At 41.9% G+C, this 22,886-nt stretch overlaps 2 protein-coding genes across 7 annotated transcripts; one reads left to right on the top strand and one right to left on the bottom strand.

Moving 5' to 3' along the window:
* Positions 1-649: 649 nt before the first annotated feature.
* On the bottom strand, positions 650-15,128 carry slc30a4 (solute carrier family 30 member 4). Of its 3 annotated transcripts, none has more exons than XM_061813855.1 (9): positions 14,773-15,128; positions 11,914-12,157; positions 9,627-9,891; positions 7,022-7,168; positions 5,549-5,702; positions 5,256-5,454; positions 5,028-5,133; positions 4,795-4,929; positions 650-1,822 (listed from the first exon to the last, which is right to left on the bottom strand). In XM_061813855.1, exons 2-9 carry the CDS (start codon positions 12,055-12,057, stop codon positions 1,668-1,670), a joined length of 1,305 nt encoding a protein of 434 aa, XP_061669839.1. In that variant the 5' UTR covers positions 12,058-12,157; positions 14,773-15,128; the 3' UTR covers positions 650-1,667. The 3 variants fall into 3 exon arrangements, with proteins under 3 accessions (XP_061669839.1, XP_061669837.1, XP_061669838.1); XM_061813853.1 differs by lacking the exon at positions 14,773-15,128 and adding an exon at positions 14,528-14,659; XM_061813854.1 differs by lacking the exon at positions 14,773-15,128 and adding an exon at positions 14,533-14,659.
* On the top strand, positions 14,676-22,610 carry bloc1s6 (biogenesis of lysosomal organelles complex-1, subunit 6, pallidin). 4 transcript variants are annotated; one of them, XR_009794098.1, is made up of 8 exons: positions 14,676-14,815; positions 16,149-16,360; positions 16,461-16,537; positions 16,834-16,993; positions 18,337-18,424; positions 18,509-18,595; positions 18,803-18,975; positions 20,511-20,907. XR_009794098.1 is itself a non-coding variant. In XM_061813856.1 (5 exons), the coding sequence occupies exons 1-5, from the start codon at positions 16,480-16,482 to the stop codon at positions 18,920-18,922; spliced, it is 513 nt and encodes a 170-aa protein (XP_061669840.1). In that variant the 5' UTR covers positions 16,461-16,479; the 3' UTR covers positions 18,923-20,907. The 4 variants fall into 4 exon arrangements, 1 of the variants encoding a protein (XP_061669840.1); XR_009794097.1 differs by lacking the exon at positions 16,149-16,360 and having other exon boundaries at positions 16,460-16,537; XR_009794096.1 differs by lacking the exons at positions 14,676-14,815; positions 16,149-16,360; positions 20,511-20,907 and adding an exon at positions 22,496-22,610.
* Positions 22,611-22,886: the final 276 nt, after the last annotated feature.

The raw sequence follows: 22,886 nt of genomic DNA, 5'->3' as shown, positions 1-22,886 counted from the left end.
CACCATTGTTTGTAGAAAATCGAACCTAAATCACTTCTAAAGACTACAATGATATTACTCGTGATCTTTCCAAGTAAAAAGTACTCACCCTGCTTTACATGCGCAGTACGATTCCACTATTTTATCCTGTTGGATTCCAATATGAAGTTTGTGAGGCATCAACATTTCGCTGGAACATTGCGTCCTGCTCCGTCCAAAGTCTTAATTCCGTGTACAAATCCTTGCGGGAAATAGTTGAGACCTCTCTGTAGAACTCTCTTGGACAAGTCTGACGCATTTGACAAAAAAACATACCGCAATGTTATCTGAAATACACGACGGAGAATTGACTTCAAACCCGTTCTGTTCAGTCGCCATTTTGGAAGATTGTGCGACATAGATTAGGGGGCGGAGCTTAAGATCGCCATCGGAAAGGTCCATACGTTTGCTAGCGGGAAATGTACGATGCAAAAGTACAATATTTAATTACAACCGCTCTGACAGTGTCGAATAAACTTTAGTTTAGATGCTGCTCATTACATTTTAATTAGATTTTTTTAATGATTTGCATTGATTGTACACCATTATTAAAAATGTGACAATATATTAATATTTCTGAGTTTCCTTTGGAAGAAAAACATTTGAATCATTGTGAGTGAAATATTTTATTACAAAACAAAAAAGAAAAAAAAAAAGCACGTGATCCAGACTTGGCATTCAATGACGACTACGAAGAACATTTGCTATATGTGAACACGCAAAATACTGGAGAATTGACTCAAAAGTGTCACAGAATTGTCTCCCCCGATGAGGTTCAGCAGCCTCCATCGCAGTCGGCTACAACGCCGCAATCAGTGTCGAAAACAATCACGCGTTTTTTAACACCAGTGAGGTGAAATATTAGCGCGGGTCCGTTTTGCAGTGTCGTCGGTGATCACAAAGTGACTTCAGTTAAAGGCGAGTAACATAAGTACAACGAGCTGCGCTAAGTCGGGTCAGCTCGACGTTTCTGGTGAGCTCTTTGCGCATTAATTCCATATCTTAAGGTCCAAATACTGGGAGGCAAAACTGCACTAGTAGGATCAGTGCGTGTTACCAGTGAGGCAAAATTCTGCATTAGTTGACATCCAGCTTGAGACGTTAACTAGTAGAATTTTATGTCAGTAGTAGCCTTGTTTTAATAGTGTGCAGAAATTTGAAGTAGTGGCGTGCAGTCGTGGCGATAACAAAAAAAATAAAAATAAAAATCACAACTGGTAAGGCACGACCATTTTACTAGTGCGTTGGGTTGTCTTGTGCGAACAAAGCATACGAGTACATGGACCTTAAGATAGATAAAGACGACTGAATAAATGCTCAAAGGCTTTCCATATTTAAACGGAACATACAAGCTAAACAACAACAAAAAATATTCACCAGTTGCCATAAATCAAAAATGTAAAACACAAATAGGCCTTAATGGTGATCGAAGACAATGCGCTGAAGGTTCATGTTCCTGAGTTGAACATGTCAAAGGTCGGCAAATATCGCATGAAGAGTATTCGGCCCTCACGACTGGCAGCAATCCTTTCCTCCAGCAGGAGTGTGTCATTCGGGATCTTGCTCCGTCCTTATTTCAGGGCGGCGCAACACCCGCCCGCCTTCCACCGGCAAGCGGCTCCGCGGAGGAGTGGGAATGAGTGTCTGGTTTAAGTGCCGCCCTGCTGACATTGCGCGCAGGTGCGCGCGGGCCTCGGCCTGTGCGTCTGGACCTGAACCGTGCATCTGCTCAGGCCGTAGGTGTGAAGCAGCAGGTGGCGGGCCTTCGCCTGGACGTCCTCCCAGTTGCTGGCACTTGAGGGCGCTGGAAGGACAACAAAGGAAATTTAGAGACCAGTGCTTGCTATGGACCTTTCCGACCTATCAAGCACTCGTACAATAATAGCTAGCAAGAGCAAGATAGCCGCATTGTCTTAACCCGCCCCTCCCGCCGTGTTGTCCCACAAGCAATGCTGGTTGTCAGTAGCGTGCGCTTGGAAAAGTTAATGTTACAAAGAAAATGGTCCTCAGATGCGCTTGGGAAACGTGCAATTCTGATGAAAGGTATCCTGCTAGGTTACAAGGGGCCCGCCCCGCTTGATTCATTTGCCAAAGCCTAAAATACAGTTGACAAAGTGTCTATGATGAATTAAGGCTCGCAGAAGAGCGCACGTACAACTAAATGTGGACAATATGAACAAACACAAGGCTGTACGATTCCACTATTTTATCCTGTTGGATTTCATTTGAAGTTTGTGAGGCGTCAAATTTTTTTTGCATCGATTGCCAACGTTTCTCTGTAACTCTGACGTAACATTGCGTTAATTCCGTGTACATATCTTTGCTTGAAATAGTTGAAACCTCTGTGTAGAACTCTCTTGGACAAGTCCGACGGATTTGGCAAAAAAACATACCCCAATATTATCTGGAATACGCGATAGAGAATCAACTTCAAACATGTTATGTTCAATCGCCATTTTGGAAGCTTGTGGGACATGGCTAAGGGGGCGGAGATTAAGGTCGCCATCGGAAAGGTCCATTACAAAGCACACCAAGCAGACGTTTGGCTGAGTCTTCAAGATGTTTACTGACACTCGCTGATAAAATTTTGTTTTAAAGCTAAACATAAAAAAAAAAAATAATTACGGGTGTAACTAACCAAACCAATAGGTCTGCTAGCTTAATGCTAACACACAATGCAAAAGGCTATAGGAGAGCTAACAAAGCTAGCATCGATGTTTCGATGATCCATCCATCCATCCATCCATCCATCCATTTTCTTAACCACTTATCTTCACAAGGGTCACAAGGAGTGCTGGAGCCTATCCCAGCTGTCAACGGGCAGGAGGCGGGCGGGGTTCAACCGGAACTGGTCACCATCCAGTTGTCACATGTCACATGTTTTAGGAATGTGGGAGGAAACTGGAGTGCCCGGAGGAAAAAAAAAAAAAAAAAAACACACGCAGGCACACGGAGAACATGCAAACTCCACACAGGCGGATCCGGGATTGATCCCGAGACCTCAGAACTGTGAGGCCAACGCTTTCCGTGCCGCTGTTTCGATAATTCTCGTGGTTTAAACAACATGCAGTACATTTGAACACAAGTGGAAGCAACACACGGAGACAGACAATGTAACAAGTATTGTATTCAATTCTCATTTTTGCAGCTGAGTTGAGATCGTCGTCTTCTGAGTTTTATCATAAAATCTTCACGTCGTAATTATGTATGTGTACTTCTACTGGCGCGCAGGCCACTCGAAGCAGCACAATGCTCGAGGAAATCAGAGCGTGGGCCTTTCTGTTCGCTGCGTCACGTATTACACAAAAAACAACAACAAGCGGACTCGTGCGATTGTTTAACCCTCGAGCTTTGGGCTTTGTTTGACTTCCGTTACGGCTTGTTCGTGGCCAGCTTTAGCACCTACGCAGTCCGTCATTTCTTTATCGTCCTTTAACAGCTTAACATTTTTAAACTGACAGCAATTCTTGGCATTAGTAGGACATATCCATCCATTTTCAAATTCCAGTCGCCACAATGTCAAGGATGTAAAACAATCTCAAACTATATATATATATTGTCAAAAGTACCACATCACATTTTTTAGTAGAATGAGTACAAGTTTCCGTAGAGATTTTCCACCTCTTCATATCAAAACTGTGTCACCTCATTTTCACTTCTCGAGTGCAGCAAATCATTTTAAAGTGGCTTATCTTATATCTTTTGGAAACTAAGAATAACTATTACATGAAATTGCTCCTTTTCCCACAAATGATGAACCGGCAATATACTGAAGATACTTTTTAGAATATCGAGTCCAGAATGAAATCCAATTTACCTAAACTGTATGAGTCAGTGATAAGGAATTAAAAGGGTTTTTTTTGTACTTTTCATTGGTAAAAAGTGGGTTTTAGAGCCAAAAGTGAAGTTAACAGCTCAGTAAATTAATTATTCATATACAGCGATGCCTCAGTTCTCGACCACAATCTGTTCCAGAAAACGGTTCGAAAAGTGAATTGTTCAAAAACCGAATCGATGTTTCCCATTACAATGAATGGAAAAAGAAATAATGCGTTCCAAGCCTAAAAAAATTTGGCTTTTTAAACCATTTTTTTTAGATTTTCCTGATAATAAACTGTATAGTAGAAATATATGTATAGTTAAAATAGTTTATATAATACAATAATTTAAGAACCATATTTATTTTTTGCTTAAAATGTATACATTAGAAGTAGAGTATGATTGGCTGGGAGTGCATTGCCGTATCTGTCGCGACTCAGCCCCCGGCCTTGTAAACTTTTTTTATTAACAAAAGTGCAGAATAACTTTAAACAATAATGGGGAGCATTTCTTTTTTTCTTTTTTACAAAAACATTCGTAACTCGAGTTAGCAAACAAAACAAAAATGCTTCAACAAATGTACGTATCAAATGTCTTCGGGGCGGTGACTCGCCTCCTTTTAACAAAAAAAAACCAAATCTGTCATTTGTTTCTGGCCGCGCGCAAAACAGACAAAATGCGTCATGGGTGGGTCAGCAGCTTGCCCCGCACGCAATATGTTATTTGCAGGTTTTTTCAGCGGCGTTCGAGTACCGATTTTCGTTCGAAAACAGAAGCAAAAAAAAAAAAAAAAAAAAATCTTGAAATTTTTGTTCGAAAACAGATTTGTTTGAAAACAGGGATGTTCGAAAACCGAGGCTTTACCAACTTACTAACGTTCCCGTTTTAAGCCACGAAAAGGAACGGGACGTAAAAGGACGCTTATGAATGTTTACAAGCAGTACAGAAGTGACTCACTGAGCTGAAGATGCACCAGCGCTGCAGTCTTGTCCGCAGTCAGCGCCCAAACATTCAGCTCATCCACCGACTGCACGTCCTCCAGCTTCATGAGATCCTCTTTGATCCGCACGATGTCGAGGTGTCGGGGCACCCCTGGACGACGCCCCCCCAAAAAAAAGGGGAAAACCACTGCGTGAATCCTCGTGGGAGAACACACGGTCGCACATTTGTGGTCCAAATCTGAGACTTGCCTTCCAGCACGATCACCGTTGTGTCGCGGATGATGCGGACTGTGGTGAACAGAACCAGGACCGAGAAGATGTAGGTGCAGATGGGATCTGCCAGTTTATACTCCGGCTGGGGGGGGGGGACAGACAGAGCACTGAATGCAAAGGCGTGGACAGGATACACACACACACACAATAAAAAGGTGAAAATAAAAAATGATAAAAAAACAAAACTAAATGATTTCAAGGAACCTTGAAGCGGACGACGTAGGCGGCTATGAGAACCCCGACGCTCTGGAGGAGGTCGCCCAGAGCGTGGATGAAGGCGGCCCGCACAGCCAGGCTGCCACGCGGCCTTTGGTTGTGCGACCCTGACGCGGCGGCGGTCCCTTGAGGGGCACCGTGGCCGTGAGCGTGAAGGTGACCACCTTGGTTTAATAAGAAGCCCATTCTGAATAGAAAAGCACGTTTACAACACAATCCTTTACGCACACAGAGCCGACCGCGGCCCCCCCATTTAGCGGCCGGCAAACCTTCAGACTCACATGAGGTTGACAGCCACGCCCACGGCCGCCGTGATGATCATCACGTCGCCGTCGATGTTGAAATCTTGTTTCATCGTCCTCTGAACGGCCTCGAAGAGCAAAATCGCCGTCAGGATGTAGATGAGCGTCACGCTGAGGACCGCCGAGATCACCTCTGCACCACAGACAGTACCAAAATAAAAAATGATGCTATTTTTGCACCCTTATCTGAATCTATACAAAATGTCACACTCTGCAACTAACTTTAGTTGAAAATTGTTACAATTCTAAGAAATACAGTGAAGAAAATAAGTATTTGAACACCCTGCTATATTGCAAGTTCTCCCACTGCGAGAGAGATAATCTAAAAAGAAAAATGCAGAAATCCCAATGTATGATTTATTTGTGTGAGCAAATAAGTATTTGAACACCTGAGAAAATCAATGTAAATATTTAGTACAGTAGCCTTCGTTTGCAGTTATAGAGGTCAAACGTTTCCGCAGAAAAACACCCCCAAAGCATCATGCTACCATGCCCATGCTTCACAGAAGGGATGGTGTTCATCATTTGTCTTCCTGCAAACACGGTTACTGGAATTATGACCAAAAAGTTCTATTCTGGTCTCATCTGACCACAAAATTTTCTCCCATGACGCCTCTGTATCATCCAAATGGTCATTGGCAAACTTGCGAGCCCTTTCCAGCTGTGTGGAGTTGTTGGAGTTGAACAATTTTGTTTTTGAGCAGCTCTTTGGTCTTGGCCATGTTACAAGTTAGAGTGTTACTGATTGTATGGGGTGGATGGGTGTCTTTATGCAGCTAACAACCTCACACAGATGCATCTGATTCAGGATAATCCATGGAGTGGAGGTGGACTTTTAAAGGCGGACTAACAGGTCTTCGAGGGTCAGAATTCTAGCTGATAGACAGGTGTTCAAATACTTATTTGCAGCTGTATCACACAAATAAATCGTTTAAAAAAAAAAAAACTTTCATTGTGATTTCTGGATTTTTCTTTTTGGATCATCTCTCTCACCGCGGACATGCACCTACGATGAAAATTTCAGACCCCTCCATGATTTCTAAGCGGGAGAACTTGCAATAGAGCAGGGTGTTCAAATACTTATTTTCTTCACTGTAAATCGCTACGGAAACAAAACCTCCTGGGTAGAGGAAACACTTATTAGAAATTGTAGTGTAATTATGTAGAGTAATTGGCTAATGATTGGTGTCCGCTATAAATTAAACCTTAAACGACAACTTTGGTATGACTGAGAAATGAGGAAATAACATGACCTGCCCGAGACAACAAAACCACATTAATCATCATTTAACTTCCCCTTTCCTGATATCCTCAAACAATGTTAATTTTGAAACGCTGCAGGGCCGCACTATAAAATTTGCACCGCAGTTACAAAACCTGTTCGGTGTATTTAACTTCCAAGAACTTCCACAGTCCTCCCCCCACTCCGGGACGTTGAAAGTGGAGCCTTACCGAGGCGATGCAGTCCAAAGGTGAACCTCTTGGTGGGTGGTTTGGTGGAGAGCCACAGGGCCAGCAGGGAGAAAAGGATCCCCACCACGTCCGCTAACATGTGCACGGCGTCCGTCATGATGGCGAGGCTGTTTGACACGTAGCCACCTGCGGGAAACCATACGATGACGGCCTTGGTACTCGGATACACACAGCGTACTCAAATGTGCCACATCATTAGGCACACGTGATGCCATACAAGATATGTATTTGGGGGAAGAGGGAGGGAGACGCTTCATCCCCATCATCATGGTATAAAAATGTCGTTAAGGATGTCATTACATAATCCAGACGACAAGCACGACAGGATTTCAAGTTTTAAGAGTTAGCGTCCACGGAGTATCAATTTATCAGTTGTAATAAATATTGAGCCTGTCGTTTTGCAGTCATGTACAAATGCACCACATCTCATTCAAGAGCCGTTTAACGTTTTTGTTATTTAGCCACATGACTCAAACAAGGAGGAAAAAAAAAACAAACAAACATCAAAGGCTGCACAGGTTGCAGATTTTAGAATTGATCTGAAGTCTTGTAAGACTATTTGACACGTATTCCGGTTTTTCTCTGGCTTTTTTGGGACACTTATTCCAAATCAGGCATGTGGGGAAAAAAAGAATACACATTAGAAGATGAACATAGATCAAAAGCTTCACTCTCCATTGTTATTAAAGACCCCGAACTCAGATTTCTTAAAATTATACATTTTAAGACAACCAGTAAAAAGATACAAAAAGTGTGAACCATGTAGTACTCAATTGTGAAGATATAGTGTTCATTTTTTTACCTGTCAATTTACACAATTAATTTTTTATTTTTTTGTGCATGGCTGGGAGAGGCCCAACGATGCACTTTGGCTACTGCACAAGTTGGGCTTCACGAGTTATAGAAGAACTTGAGCGCCTTCACCTGCGTCATCTGGTGCACATGCCACACGCAGTTAGCTTAGCAAGCTACGCCCACACGCCCAAAACGCATCTCCCCATTGCACAGTCTGCTCCTGTCCCTTACGAGTGCCATGTTGTTGGCTGTGAGAGCTGCGCATCACACGAGGGACAGCGGAAAAGAGCTTCAATGTCACCCATGAGTGCTCATGTGATGTTGAGAAGGCAAGATAGCAAGGGAAAGACGACAAAACTCAGCTGTGTCAGCAGCGTGGATTTTTTCTTTTGAAATCGCTGAAATTTGCCAGTGCTGTTGACAATATTTTTCTCTGTGGCGTATCAAATTTAGTGTCAAGTTTGCATGTTGCAGGGACTTAAGGGAATTAAAATGTCCACATCTTTTATGACAGTTGTATTTCAGTCGTAGCGAGCGCGTCAAGAAGTGACGGTTAGGGTGATGTTAAGTCGATTGTGATTCCCAATCATGCGAGTGTGAAACCTTTGTTTGAACACGCACTGGGGACAAGTTAAGTGAGGAAACCGCCGCCGCCGGAACACCTGTCGATATATCATGCGCTGTAGCTGTTCACCACTGCAAAGGCAAACACATTAACTAATTACTTTCCGACAACGCGGCTGGAACGGTGATATTTGCTAAGTGGGCGCTATTTGCATTTGATTACGCAGGTGGATCAAATTTTGAGGTCACTCCGCGTCCATCTGGTGTGACTCTTCCCTTCAAGACCTCCGTTGTGGACCTCGTTGTTTAACTTGCTAGTAGCTGTATGTAGGATTATGTATTAGCTACAAAAAAATAACAAAACACGAAGGGAAGGGGCAGGAGGGATCCGCAGACTTGAGGCAGAAACTACGACAACAATGGATAAGACGAAGGGAAAGTAAACCTTTGCTAAGGGACACATTTCATTTTAAAAATTTACACATGGACGACCAGAGGGATTCACAAATGTGATTAAAAGAGAGAAAATAAATAAAATAAAATTAATCAGTGATCAAATTATTATTGTATCGCTCATGGCTGATTAATTATTAAGTTATAGTTAAATGAGCATTCAATACAACAAAAAAAGAATGGAAAATTGTTTTACTAATATTGCCGTTTTTTTTACCATTTAATGCATTTAAATATTTATAGATTAAATATGCACTTAATAAAATGTTTTAAATAAATTGTTTTATCAATGTTTTATTACTTACAATAAATTGACCAAATTATTAAATATTATTTGACAAATTAGATGTTTTTCAATAATTCCAGATCCTTATTTGTTTAAATTTACATTAATCAATTCAATAAAATTCATAGAAATATCTAAGTATGTAATGCACTATTTTACAAATGTTTTTCTCTCCAATTACTGAAACTTAAATACACCAATTAACTGCTAACTAATATTTTTCATGTTATTTCTTATGTACAATAACATAAGAAAAAAGATTTTTTGAATGCATTTGTAAAATTGCTCATTTTACCATTTATTTTAAAATTGTAACAAAATTAATCAATGAAATATACAAAGTAGTAAAAAGTTACAAAATAAAAAAAGAAAGGAATAAATTAATTAATTAATGCAACAAATATTACAAGAACCTTGATAATATAAAATGCTCGGTGGACCGGATTGAGCCACACTGAAGCCGCCGCCGACGTCGACTGCGCTCACCTATAATTTCCGCCGTCATGAAGAGAAAGTAGAGCACAGCTGCAACGACCAGCCTCTTCATCACCTTCCTCTGCTTCGTCGCCTCTCGCTTCTTGGTGCAGCCGTCGCACGGATCCATGTTCAAGACCGGGCTTCCCAGGCTGGAGGAAGTGTCCAGCAGGGAGTCGTCGTCTTCCTCACGGCCCGCCACCAGCAGCGTGTTGACCGCCACGCCGTTGGACGGCGCGCCGGCAGAGTAGTCCGACATCTCGCCCGAGACCACCACCTTCGTATGCAAAACCGTTTGAACTGGCGTTTATTTGACATCCGTGAAATCCAAACCGTGACTTCCCCTCCTTTATGACATTTTTGCACACTAGTGAAGCGTACACAGTAGTTCTCAACTAGTGCACAGTTTTGCCCAACAAATAATTGTCCTCCTAATATGCCAAATGTATTGTTACTAGTGAGGTATGTACTAGTATGCCCAAATAAATGCTCAAACGGCTTTCCAAAAAGTAATTTAAGAATTTATTTCCTATACTTGATTGTAGTACGTACAGATTAGTACGGTTTCTGTACTAGTACTAGTTCCTCCAGGTCACTCCACTCGTACTGTACTCTGAAGTGTCTTACGAGCGAAGACAAAGCGCATAATGCTAAAATAGATTTTCATACAGCAGAATGAACATTTAGTCAATATCCTTATTATTCAGGTACTAGTACGTACACTCGTAAGACAGTTCAACACACTTTACAGTGGTATAATGACTTTGGCACGCTAGTGGAATGTCTGGGTTAAACTAGTTATGTTTATTTCCACTACTGCCTTCTTCTACTCTACAACATTACTACACATTATTAAGACAAGTTATTAGTGAGGCAAAATGCGCATTTTGGTATTACTAAGAGGTGGCACTGTGGCTTCAAATCGCAGCCCCCGCTTGTGTGGAGTTTGCATGTTCTCCCCGTGCCTGCGTGGGCTTCCTCCGGGCACTCCGGTTTCCTCCCACATCCCAAAAACACGCAACATTAATTGGACTCTCTAAATTGCCCCAAGGTGTGATTGTGAGTGCGAATGCTTGTTTTTTTCTACGTGCCCTGCGATTGGGTGGCAACCAGTTCAGGGTGTACCCCGCCTCCTGCCCATTGACAGCTGGGATAGGCCTATCACGCCCTGCGACCCTTGTGAGGATAAGCGGCAAAGAAAACGGATGGATGGAGACTAGTAAGGTCCACAAGGCTAGTAGTGTGTGACATATGCCTACTCATTGGGCCTAGTGGTGTTACTAGTGCAGCACCGTCATTAACTATTAAGGTTTAATAGCATGTTCGTAGGCCAAAATTGGCACTTGTATTTTTTTTTTTTTTAAACTAATAAATCATAATACTAGCACAATGAATTATCTAAATAACAGAGGTGGGGGACTCGAGTCACGACTTTACTCGAGTTGGACTTGAGAGCTAATTTTAGGACTTGTGACTATCTTTGCTAAAATTTATCCAAGACTCGTCTTTGACCCGGTGTGACGGTCTGAGCGCTCCCGGTGCCGAAAAGTCTTCTTGTGATTGTGCGCGTATATTTTGTAAACTTCCGGCCAGTCTGAAATATCCCCATCCATGGTTCAACACGTGCCATTCGACAACTTGTCGCCAAGTGTTCACATTCGCGATGGACGTCTCAGAAAGATGAACACAGCGAAGGAACATATATGTGTATATCTTTTTATCAACTTTTCCTCTAATGTTAGGTTACAACGTATGTTAACTTCCTCTCTGTAGAAAAAGGGGAACTATGAGACCGGGCGATTTCCCAGTCAACCTCTGCTACGTACCGAGAGTTCCCCGGTTAGTAACGCATGCATCACAAGGAGACTTTTCAGCACGAGGGAGCGCTCAGACCGTCACACCGGCATTCACAAGACTTGACTGCAATGACAAGTTCTCCCCGCTTTTGTCTAAGTGTGTAACGTGTTCGAGTTAAAAACATTTTTTAATGATTTTGAACGTGTTAGTACAATTATCTAACTCAGGTACAGACCCTAAGCGCAGTGTCTAATGTGCGAATACATGTGACTGAGGAAGATTTTATGACTTATGACTCGCTTAACGCAAGTAATGACCTGACTCAACCGGCTTGAAATGTATATATTTTTAAATTTGATTTGCAGTATTATTGCCTCAGTATCATAAGACTTTTGAGATTTGACTTACAAGTGAGGCCAAAAAAAAAAAAAAGCACGTTAGTTCACGGACCCTAAACTGGATTTCAAGGATCTCAAGCAAACGCTCAAAAAGCTTTCCGTACCTTCAACTTGTTGAATTTGGGCGCTTCATCCTCCACCAGCTCGTCGGAGAAGTCGAAGGGCGCCGTGTCGCTGCTCATGTCCCAGTCGTCGCGCTCTCTCCTGAAGGCGGAGCGCACCTTGCTCAGCAAGCTGCCGCCGGACATCTTGAAGAGTGAGCTCAGTCTCTGCGTACAGGACAATTTCCTCCAGGTCAATCATTCACATGGCGTAGCTGCTAGTAGCGCACGTTCACAGCATTGGCACCTGCAAGAGATGGGAAACAAGAACTGCTCATCAGCACGCGCTCTTATCAAGGTTTGCATCTTTAACCCTCGGGCGTTGTACCATTGTACTACCCCTTTCGCCTTGCTTGTAACGTGACATAATTTGATTTTTTTTTAGATGCTTCTTTTACTGCATATAATATTTAACTAAAATCAGTTTTTGACTTCCCTTTAAATATCCAGTTTGCACAACGCGCAGCATGTAAAACAACCTGATTGCAGCTTTTCTTCGCATGCAGCCTATAAACTTCATCAGTAGCCTTTCATTTTTAACACTACCGTAAATTTGCCGATCTTTTTTTGCCGATCATAAACAGCGATGTTGACACTTTTACTTCTTGGGTAGTGATTAATGCTATGCATTACTACTAGTCTGAAATACATTTCTGAGGCTGTTTCAAGTTCGGCAGCACAGTGGATCAGCTGGTAAACCGTTGGCCTCACAGTTCTGAGGTCCCTGGTTATATCCCAGACCCGCCTGTGTAGAGTTTGCATGTTCTCCCCGTGCCCGCGTGGATTTTCTCCGGGTTCTCCGATTTCCTCCCACATCCCGAAAACATGCAACATTAATTGGACACTCTAAATTGCCCCTAGGTGTGATTGTGAGTGCGGCTGTTTGTCTTCATGCGCCCTGCGATTGCCTGGCAACCAGTTCAGGGTGAATCCTGCCTCCTGCCCGTTGACAGCTGGGATAGGCTCCAGCACTCTCCGCGACCTTGTGAGGATAGGCGGCAAAGAAAATGGACTGATGGATGTTTCAAGTTCAAATACATAAACTGCAGGTTATTCATGGTATGGTTGCAAACTTTTTTGGAACTCATACTGACCCCCCCCATATATCGATTATGATTCACCCCCGCTTAAGTAGTCACCTCATCGTGGTGGAGGGATTTGTGTCCCCCAATGACCCGAGGAGCTACGTTATCTGGCGCTTCATGGCCCTGGTAGGGTCACCCACGGTAAAAAGGTCCAAGATTAGGGACCAGAAAAAGCACAGCTCCGTAAACCCTTACAAGTACAAAAAAAATGGATCTAGGTTTCCCTTGCCAGCACGCGGGTCACCTGGAGGTGGAGCTAGACCGAAAGGGTTATGTGGGATCCCCTGTCTACGGGCTCACCACCTGTAGGAGGGGCCATTAGGGGTCAAGTGCAGTGTGAGCTGGACGGTGGCCGAAGGCAGAAACCTTGGCGGTCCAATCCCCGACCAAAGAAGCTGGCTCTAGCGACGTGGAACGTCACCTCTCTGGCAGGGAAGGAGCCCGAGCTGGTGTGTGAGGTCAAGAAGTTCCGACTATAGTCTGGCTCGCCTCCACACACGGCTTGGGCTCTGGTACGAGTCCTCTTGAGTTTCCCATGGTGAGAGGCACTGAGCAGGTATGGGTAGACTTATTGCCCTCCGGCTCGACGCCTGTATGTTGGGGTTCACCCTGGTGGACGAGAGGGTAGGCACTCTCTGGCTTCAGGTGGGGGGAAACGTTCCTCACTCTTGTTTGTGCCTATGCACCAAACAACAGTTCAGAGTACCTTCACCCTATTTGGAGTACAAAGAGGGGGTGCTGGAGAATGCTCCAGCTTGGGGATGTCAAGTGAGACCTGGAAGAACAGCCCCCCTGTTACTGGACTTCTTTGCTCATCACGGATTGTCCATAACGAACACTACATTAAAGCATAAGTTTGTCCGCACATGCACTTGGCACAAGGACACTCTAGGTCGCCGATTGAAAGTCTTATTTTGATTCAACAATATAATCCTTTCACGAAGTACCCAAAACAGGACAATACTATTTAGAGGCCGAAAGCAGAGGATTTTTTTTTCCATTTTTAGATAAACAATTGATTTGGGCGATTAACTTGAAAAAATGTAAATTCATTTGATGATCAATGTTTTCATCGATCAATGGTAAAAAAAAATGGTAAAAGACATGTCATTTAAATAAGTACCTAAGTATTGAACGAAAGAAACCTTTTTCCTCAAACTGGATGTCTGAAACCAGAAAATCAAAAGAAATGTAAAGATGTCATTTTCATAGGTTTTAATTGCGCTCCAAAAATGAAAACAAAAAAAATTCTCATCCTTGGGAAGTTCCGTTCGATTTCCATGAACGGAGATAAAACAGGTTTTTACAAGCGGGGTGGACACAAACGATCCTTATTTGAGCCCAGAAGGTTCAACACATCGTGACAAATTAAAGGAGATCTTGTAAAGCGATCGAAAGTCCTCTTCCATAAAGCAGCTGTGGCTAAACAGTAACCGGCTAGCCCGGAAGGCTGAGCTATATGGTCGCGACAGCAGCGGGCCAAATTTGCCTTTTCCCTGCAAACCACATGACAAAAACAAGGATAAATTCACCTTACGACATATTTTCGACGGACGCCTTCAGCCGGACCGAAACATCTTCGGAGTCGTCCAAAACTAACTGCGAGCGAGCGACTTCGTCGGGGGGGGGCAAAAAGTCAACTTAGCAAGTTTGGTGGATCGCTCATCGGGGTCATGTGACCGACCGGCTGAGTCGCATGACGGTTGTTATCCGCTAACAACCTCGAAAAAATGTAAACCTTCGTTGCTGTAGCCAGCAGCTTCTGTCTACAACTCACCGACTATACGGCTGCAGTCACTGCGGGAAAGAAATTCCAACCGGTAATGTGTTGTAAATCGACCTCGAATGCTCATTCGTTGGAGATGTGGCTCCTATTTATTTTTAAGAGGTTGGACACAGGAAGCTAGCTAGCTAGTCAGCTAGCTTTGTTTTTCTGTTCCGCTTTGCAGTGACAACGTGACGCAGGGAACACCTCACGAGATTAGTGTTGTCAGATAAATTGGATAAAACATCCGATTTTAAGGCGTCGTTTGAAGGTTTCTGGGTCAAGTACCTTTTGCATGACACGAATTAGACCTAACTAGTTCGCATGTGTCACGCACAAGTAGCCTCCTGGACATTACTACTAGCACCAGATTGTGCCTCATTCGTAACACGTAGTTGTTGGACTCTGATAGTAAAGTTGTCCGACTAGTGAGCAGAAGTACTACACACCACTTTTAGTAGGATAGTTGTTCAACTAGTATGCTGTCATCTTTCTCGCAAGCTGAATTTTAAGGAAATGAAGGTCCATCGACGAGTACGGTCTTTGTCCTCACTAGTTAAGATCGCTAGTAGAACTATGAATTTAGAATTTTCACTCCTATTCTACACACTAGAATGACAGCTTTGGCATACAAGTAAGACAAGTCCACGTTACTAGTGAGGAAAACTGTACATCAATTGACATCTCTGCTCAACTAGTAATTAACCATTAGAATTGTAAACAGTCACTAGTAGAATGAGTGGCACAGAGTTGTCAAGTAGTACAGTTCTGGAAGTGTTCTACTAGGATGCCAAGGTTGACCTACTAGTGAGGACACGGCGCACTAGTTATCAAATAAACACCTATATGGAAATCAGTTTGAACATTTAAGAATATCCTTGGCATCCAGCATACTAGTACTACGGTAAACCAGTAGGAATTGCATGCAACTTACTTTGCAGTCATGATGTATGGCGTTCATTGCTCCGTGCATACTTCGGATGCAATTCTGTCATCATTACTGCTCTTGTTTAACACAATAAATATGTCAAAAATATGATCAATGTCTTTATCTGGATATTTTTTCTCTGGGTGACTTTTTAGTATGGAACTGATATAATGAAATTCCAGCACGTGTTTGTGTATTTTTGGGGCAATCTTTTTTAATATAAAAGTAGATAGTGTCGTGGAAAACTATTTGCTCCCATCTCAAATTCTTATGTTTCAGTTTTCCCACGTCACTCTTCAAGATCATCAAACAAATGTGTTTATATAAAACACATATAATCCAAGTAAACATGCTGTTTAATGAATTGTGATATAATGTACTGAGAAAAAAATAAATATTCAAAGGTACCTGGCCCTTGTTAAATCATCCATCCATTTTCTGAACGGCTTATCCTCACAAGGGTCGCGGGACTATTCAGTCCACCGACTCACAGGAACCTGAGTCGAGGTCAGCAGAGCCCTGTCCCCAAAGTCTTGCAGCTGCACCGCTTCCCTTCCTCTGGACCAGAATTCCTAGCTGTCTGGAAGTCCTTCTCTCTGGTCTCGCCCAAGTTAATTCCTCAGCAACTACCAAAGCTGCATTCTTCTTGGCCTATTAATGCCATCACCAGGGGAGGAATATCAGTTCTCCGCATTTTTTTTCGTGTGTGTAGCAGTTCAGTTTACTAGGAAATTGTATGAAACATCTGATTTCGTGTCATTTTTTTCACAGGTTGCTTAGTCTTGACGTTTATGGAGGGAATGGAGGATGAGGGACCCTCGTCTCAGGGTGAACTTCCACTTATCGAAGGTGTGTAAATTTGTCACGCAGGTTGATTAGATGATATTTCCCTGTTGTTCCTTGCAAAAGTGCTCCAAATGTGTGTGATTGGGATGCCACGCTTGTGTACCAGCCATATTTTCAATTGAATTTAAGCCTGAGCTCTAGCTTCTTTGCCTGTCTGAAACATGAAACAGCACTTTTAATCTAAAATGCACCCCTACTGTTGTGGTCACTCCCGTGTTACTTGAGGGCCTGTCTTTAATATAGATCCTGTTAATCTTGAACTCATATTGCATATTTGTGTAATTGCCTTTATGCCTCAGATGTGCAGCTGTCGCCGGAGGAGCGGCTGTGTGTGGAGAGCTCCGACCCGCTAGAAAACGTGTGCGTGAACAAGGAGGCGGTGCACAAGCTGACAGAGGGCTTGCTCTCCCACTACCTGCCCGGCCTGCAGAACTCGAAACGGACTCTGCAAGAGCTCACGTGAGTTGATTGATGACTCCTGATTGTCAACTCACTGTTGAACAATCTCAACACTGGAAGTAGAACCTTCTGTGTTGATCACAATCTTTACTTTGACACTTATTGACTTCCATCTTGTTCTATTTTCAAAGTAGTTTTTTTCAAAGGAAATAAAGAGATTTTTTTTTTCTAGCCTTAAACTGGCACTACTGTAATGTAAAACTTAACTATTATCTAGACAAGCAAATTCCATTTTAATACTTTTGACTGTCATGCAGTATGATTATGACGGCAAGGGAACAGAAAGGTGTTTGCGTAACAATAATTTAATCTAACGGAGGTGTATACCATAATTGCCTGCAGAGCGCACCGTATTGTAATCCTCACCCAGTACATTTATATTTAGGAAATACCATTTGGTACATACATAAGCCGCACCTGTGTAAAAGCCGCACATGCCCACACTGAAACCCACATTGAAACACGAGATATTTACAAAGACAGACGGTACACAGAAAGAGTTTTCAAAGTTTTAATATCTTAGCTTAGCTTATCTTAACATAGCAACAACACAGTAGCACGAACAGGGCTGGTTTAAAAAAACAAAACAAACAAAATTGATTTAAAAAAAAAAAAAAAAAAAAAAACAGTGACAGCGATGCTAACAGGACCGATCAAAACCAAAAAAACATACCGGTAAAAATCACAGACACATGGCAGCAACACACTAGCACAGCGCTAACAGGGGCGGTAAAAAAAAAGAAACATACCAGCGAAAATCACTTGAGACTCGGCACTAACACAGCAGCAACACGATAGCACAGCACTAATGCTAGCGCAGCGCTAACAGGGCCGGTTAAAAAAAAAAAAAAAAAAAAACATACCGGTAAAAGTCACTTCCTCACCACATATATTCCACTGGTCTCACTCTTCCCTTTTCCCCTCGAGTGCCCCCTTTGTGGCCGTTAGAAGAAAATGCACAAATCAGCCGCATCACCGCATAAGCCGCAGGGTTGAAAGTGTGTGTGTGTGTGTGTGTGTGGGGGGGGGGGGGGAGTCGTGGCTTATAGGCTGGAAATTACGGTAGTTATTTCTGGAATAGATCTGTCGTGCGGTAATTCTCAATTTTTTTTACTCCAATTAATACCTAAAAAAAAAATCCCAAGGTGTAACCATCCGTATGAATGTAAGATGTAAAATTACACACTGTGTCATCATCAACAACAATATGCTTTAATGTTGAAAAATGGAACAAAAAAATGAAACAAGGATTCTGTTAAAATGAAATGTACAACTGATAGTCTGTAGTAAATTAAGCCAGTGTACCAGGCTGAGTTGGTAACATGTATTACGTGCCCTTTCAGACAAAATCAGCTCATATTGTTGGACACACTGGATCAGGAAGTTAGCAAGTTCCGAGAATGCAACGCCTTACTTGACCTGAATTCACTGGTACGTTCGAGCCTCAACTCGCCCCACTTCCCCGAACCCCAAAAGTCAGAAGAGCTGTTCCCCCATTCAGTTTATCGGCTTCAGTTTACAGAGGCCAAGGCTTACCACGGCAAACTAGTCAATATCAGGAAAGAGATGATTTTGCTCCATGAAAGGACAACAAAACTAAAGGTAATTCTTTCTGCCATTTTTGGTAAATCTTATTTTGCTCACTCAAGACCTGCTTTTCTTTTCTGTTGCTTGCATGACTAATCGTACACGTGCACGTATAATGAGATTTTAGCTATACTTGTTGCACTTATCTGTTTTGTTTTTAGTTCCCTCCCTCGGGGTCTCGATTACGGTTTATCTTCACCGATTGTTCCCATGCGGTTTCAGAAAAGAGCTTTAAAGCTGCAGCAGCACAAGCAGAAAGAAGCGCTCGAGAGGGAGCACCAGCGCGAGAAGGAGCAGGAGAGAGAGAGGCAGCTGATCGCCAAACCTGCTAAAAGAACATAAACTCTGTACTGGATCGGCATGTTTTTGCCTATTTTCTGCAAAGCAACAGTAAGGTACACGACTGTCTCGTAATTTGAGACCTTTATAATATTTAAGGTAATGCCGTAAAAGGCCAAAGTGAAGGGGTATCAAGCAATGGTTATGACGGGATTACATACAGGAATATACTGGTTGCTGGTGTACGCCATTGGATCAACCGCTCCAAAATTCTGACACCCTCAAATTAGTGAATATTTAATCACGTCTGCAGCCTTCTACACAGCCTTTGTTGTATTGTAAGCCGTGTCCAAATCTACTATCCGGTATTGTTTCCAAATGAAGGAATCAAGAAATCGTTTTGAATGCGACTCGAGATTAAATCAAATCATGACTGGATTCAAACGCTAAAGAAGAAGCTGCTTCAGAATTCTGCCTTGACACAGGTCAAAGTGCACATTTTTAATCTCACTGTAAGAGAGCCATGTTTTTATTATTGTGACTGTCGTTTTCATTGTACAGTGGTTCCTTGAGATACGAGTGACTTTTTTTTTTTTTAAATAATAATCGACTGTGGCAGGACAGTGCATCAGCTGGTAAAGTGTTGGCCTCACAGTTCTGAGGACCTGGGTTTGATCCCGGCCCCACCTGTGTGGAGTTTGCATGTTCTCCCCGTGCCTACGTGGGTTTTCTCCAGGCACTCCGGTTCCCCCCCCCCACATTCCAAAAACATGCAACATTAATTGGACACTCTAAATTGCTCCGTCGGTGTGCGGCTGTTTGTCTCGATGTGCCCGGAGATTGGCTGGCAACCAATTCAGAGTGTACCCTGCCTCCTGCCCGTTGACAGCTTGTATAGGCTCCGGCACTCCCCGCGGCCCTCGTGAGGATAAGCGGCAAAGAAAATGGATGGATGATCGACTGTCATTCGGGAGATTTCTTTTCTGCTTTTGATTTATTACCAAAATATTGCGGAAAATCTTGGTAGTGAACTCCATAAAAGGCAGCAAACAAAAGGTGGAGCAACAAATGTTGACAGATATTATGGCAATACTCATTGGCATATATTCTTTTTTCTGCAAGAACTACAATTTACTACTGCTTCTTACTGAGCTTAGTTGCAATTATCTCCATGTTTATCTTTGTCGCTTTTATAATGCCCCCAGGTGGCCAAGTTGCACATTCCAGAGGGAGCTGTGCAGTCACACTGAATATGATGCACACAATGATCAATTCCTGGCCGTCTATTCATAAAGTACAATTTTAGTGTGCTACTTGATTTTTTAAAAAAAAAATACACAATTCTTCTGTTGCTTTTCTGTTCATTTTAATGGGGAAAAGGTGTTTTGAGCTAAGAATTAAACTCGTATCTCAAAGCTCCAGCGTGCATAAGCAACAAATATAATAGTGGAAATCTGAATTTTGAGATTTGTCCTCATACACAAGTAATTAAGTCTTCTTTTTTTTCCCAACAGTTTTTTGATAACAGTAGTGGGTGTAAAGTCAACCAAAAATGCACTTTAAAAAACGCATAATGTAAAAGTTATAAAATGTTTGGGACACAGCCGTGCACGGTCTAACAACAACTTTTTATAACTTTTATATTTTCTAGACTCCAGCACTCACACAACCTTTGTGAGGATAAGCGGCTTGGACGATGGATGGATATTTTACATACTCCACACAGTTTTCCAATAAATAAGCTAACAGATGCTTTAATTTTTTTTCTTAGTGAGCAAACATGGCCATTAATTTCATTTTCATGATACTTTTTTTTTTTTTTTCCCCCACTATACCTCTAATGTGCAACACTTGGGAAATTTCATTAAAACAATCAATATTGCACTTCTAATCACTGCTACTTTCAACTGTGAAATCCAGATGACATGCAAGCACTATCCTCGGTCTGTTTTTGTTGTTGTTTAGAACGTCTTTTAAATGAATTGTTACTGGCCAGTGGCCATAGAGCGCCTCAAGTTTTTGTTATTAAACATTTTTTTTAAGCAGGACTGGCATGCATCATCCTTGACTGAAAACAGTATACGGTACAGGACTATATTCCCAGGTACTGCATAATTCATGTTGGCTGTAAATGGACTTTCTATTGTACAACAGCAAAAATGTTAAAAAAAAAAAAAAAAAAAAAACGTCTCAATATGCTGAGATAATGATGATCTCGTCTCAATTTACTCAACTTTAATTTTTGAAATCCGGGCCTGTTGAACACAATGTTCAAAATTATAAATGTGAATTTCAACAGGTGGCTACACGGGTCTACTCTGCCATCTAGTGGAAAATAACATTTTTCTGTTAATACGTCACTGCCGGTGTTGCAAATGGACAAATATGTACAGAACATTATTTGTCGTCGATAATCGTTCCCCAAAAGTGCAGTGACAATGTGATACCAGCAGATGTCAGTATGGGCATTTAGGAGTTTTCACAGTGTTAAGAGGAAGTAGACGACTGCTTGATCAGAAATAAAAGCATAATTTAGCCTTTTAAACAACTTTGGATTCACTGTCTAAAATTCATCACGCGCAACACAACTTCTTATTAATTTTTCAAGATTATGGCCCTAAAACTAGATCGTTTGAGACAGGCGATTTTATCATAGAATTCTGTCTGCCTCTGATTTTACAGTGTGGAAAGTAATTGATTCCAAAATTGATGAGAACTGTACTTAATTCCAGTAATTCTTTGTTCGCGTGTCTGTAATTTACTTGAGAATTTTTTTTTCACGACATAAATTTGTAATCTTCCTAGATACGAAATCAGACAGTCTGTCATTTCTACTTCTTTAATTATCAAATTAAGTTGCATGTGGTCTTATGGTGGAAAAACAAGGCCAGGAACAAACATAAAGCAGGGAGCACGAACAGATATTTGTTTTAAAAAAGTAAGTATAAGTATCGATTCAACAGCTGTACAAAAGTAAAAGTTGACTTTTATTATTTTGTTTGTACCGAGAAGAAAAAAAAAGTCACATTTAAGTGCTTCCTAGCATTTTTCAATATAATAGCATTGGAATATTTTCTCATAACTTTATTAATATAGTGTCATTACATTGTAACAAAGTTAGCAAAAAATATTAGATGCTTATGATAATGCCTAAAAAAAAGTCTTTTTTTTTTTTTCAAGATATAATTTTTGAACAGCAGAATAGTGAAAGTTCTTTTGCCACCTCTGCTAAATTGTTCGAAAGTTGTTTTCAAGATAGTCAGCAAATTTTGGGTACCATTGTTTTGTCGGTGCTAAAAAAGAAAAAGTTTTTTTTTTTTTTTTCCTGGTGACAGAAAAGTAGGTTACGTTCATTTTGCATCCCAACATGACCACATGTGTGTTAAAGCTTTGCCAATTCACATAAAGCTCCAATTTTACTCTCCGCTACTATTACAATACGTGAAACCGACATTGCGTGGTTCACCCCTGCCGGGCCTTGCTCGGAGCTAAAAGTGCACCGCGCAGTGGTCACGGAGGGGTCCGGTCCAGGGAGGTAGCCTTCGAACTTTGTGCCCGCTGCAGCCTGCGTGAAAACTGTCATTTCAATGTGGCCACTTGTCAACAAACGTCTACAGTTGTCTTGTCTATTTTTAGATTCACACTTCCTTAGTGTGCGAATGCCAAGGAGCTCGCTAGCAATACAGGAACTGTTGTCTGTGGGGAACGAGGTCAGTGGAATACAGTATCACCATTTTAAAATAAAGGACAAACATTCTGTTTCATATCCAGATTGTTATTATGCAATGAGTAATATGTCAAAGTAATCACATTTATGGAGACTTTAACAGATGAAATGTGTTGCGCGGTATACTGGTACGCTACTGCGATATGGTATTCTCAAAAATGAAATGTGTGTTTTGAGTACTTTAGCACAGAAAAAGAGGTTAATGGTCTTTGCTACAAGCTGTTTGTTAGTCACTCTTGTAAAAATATGTACAGTATTTGCATGTGGAAAGAACAAAACATGGACTGTCGAATACTTTAT

Source organism: Syngnathoides biaculeatus, chromosome 3 (genome assembly GCF_019802595.1).
Source record: "Syngnathoides biaculeatus isolate LvHL_M chromosome 3, ASM1980259v1, whole genome shotgun sequence".
In the NCBI taxonomy this organism is placed as follows: domain Eukaryota; kingdom Metazoa; phylum Chordata; class Actinopteri; order Syngnathiformes; family Syngnathidae; genus Syngnathoides; species Syngnathoides biaculeatus.
This window is presented reverse-complemented; position numbering and strand designations above follow the sequence as displayed.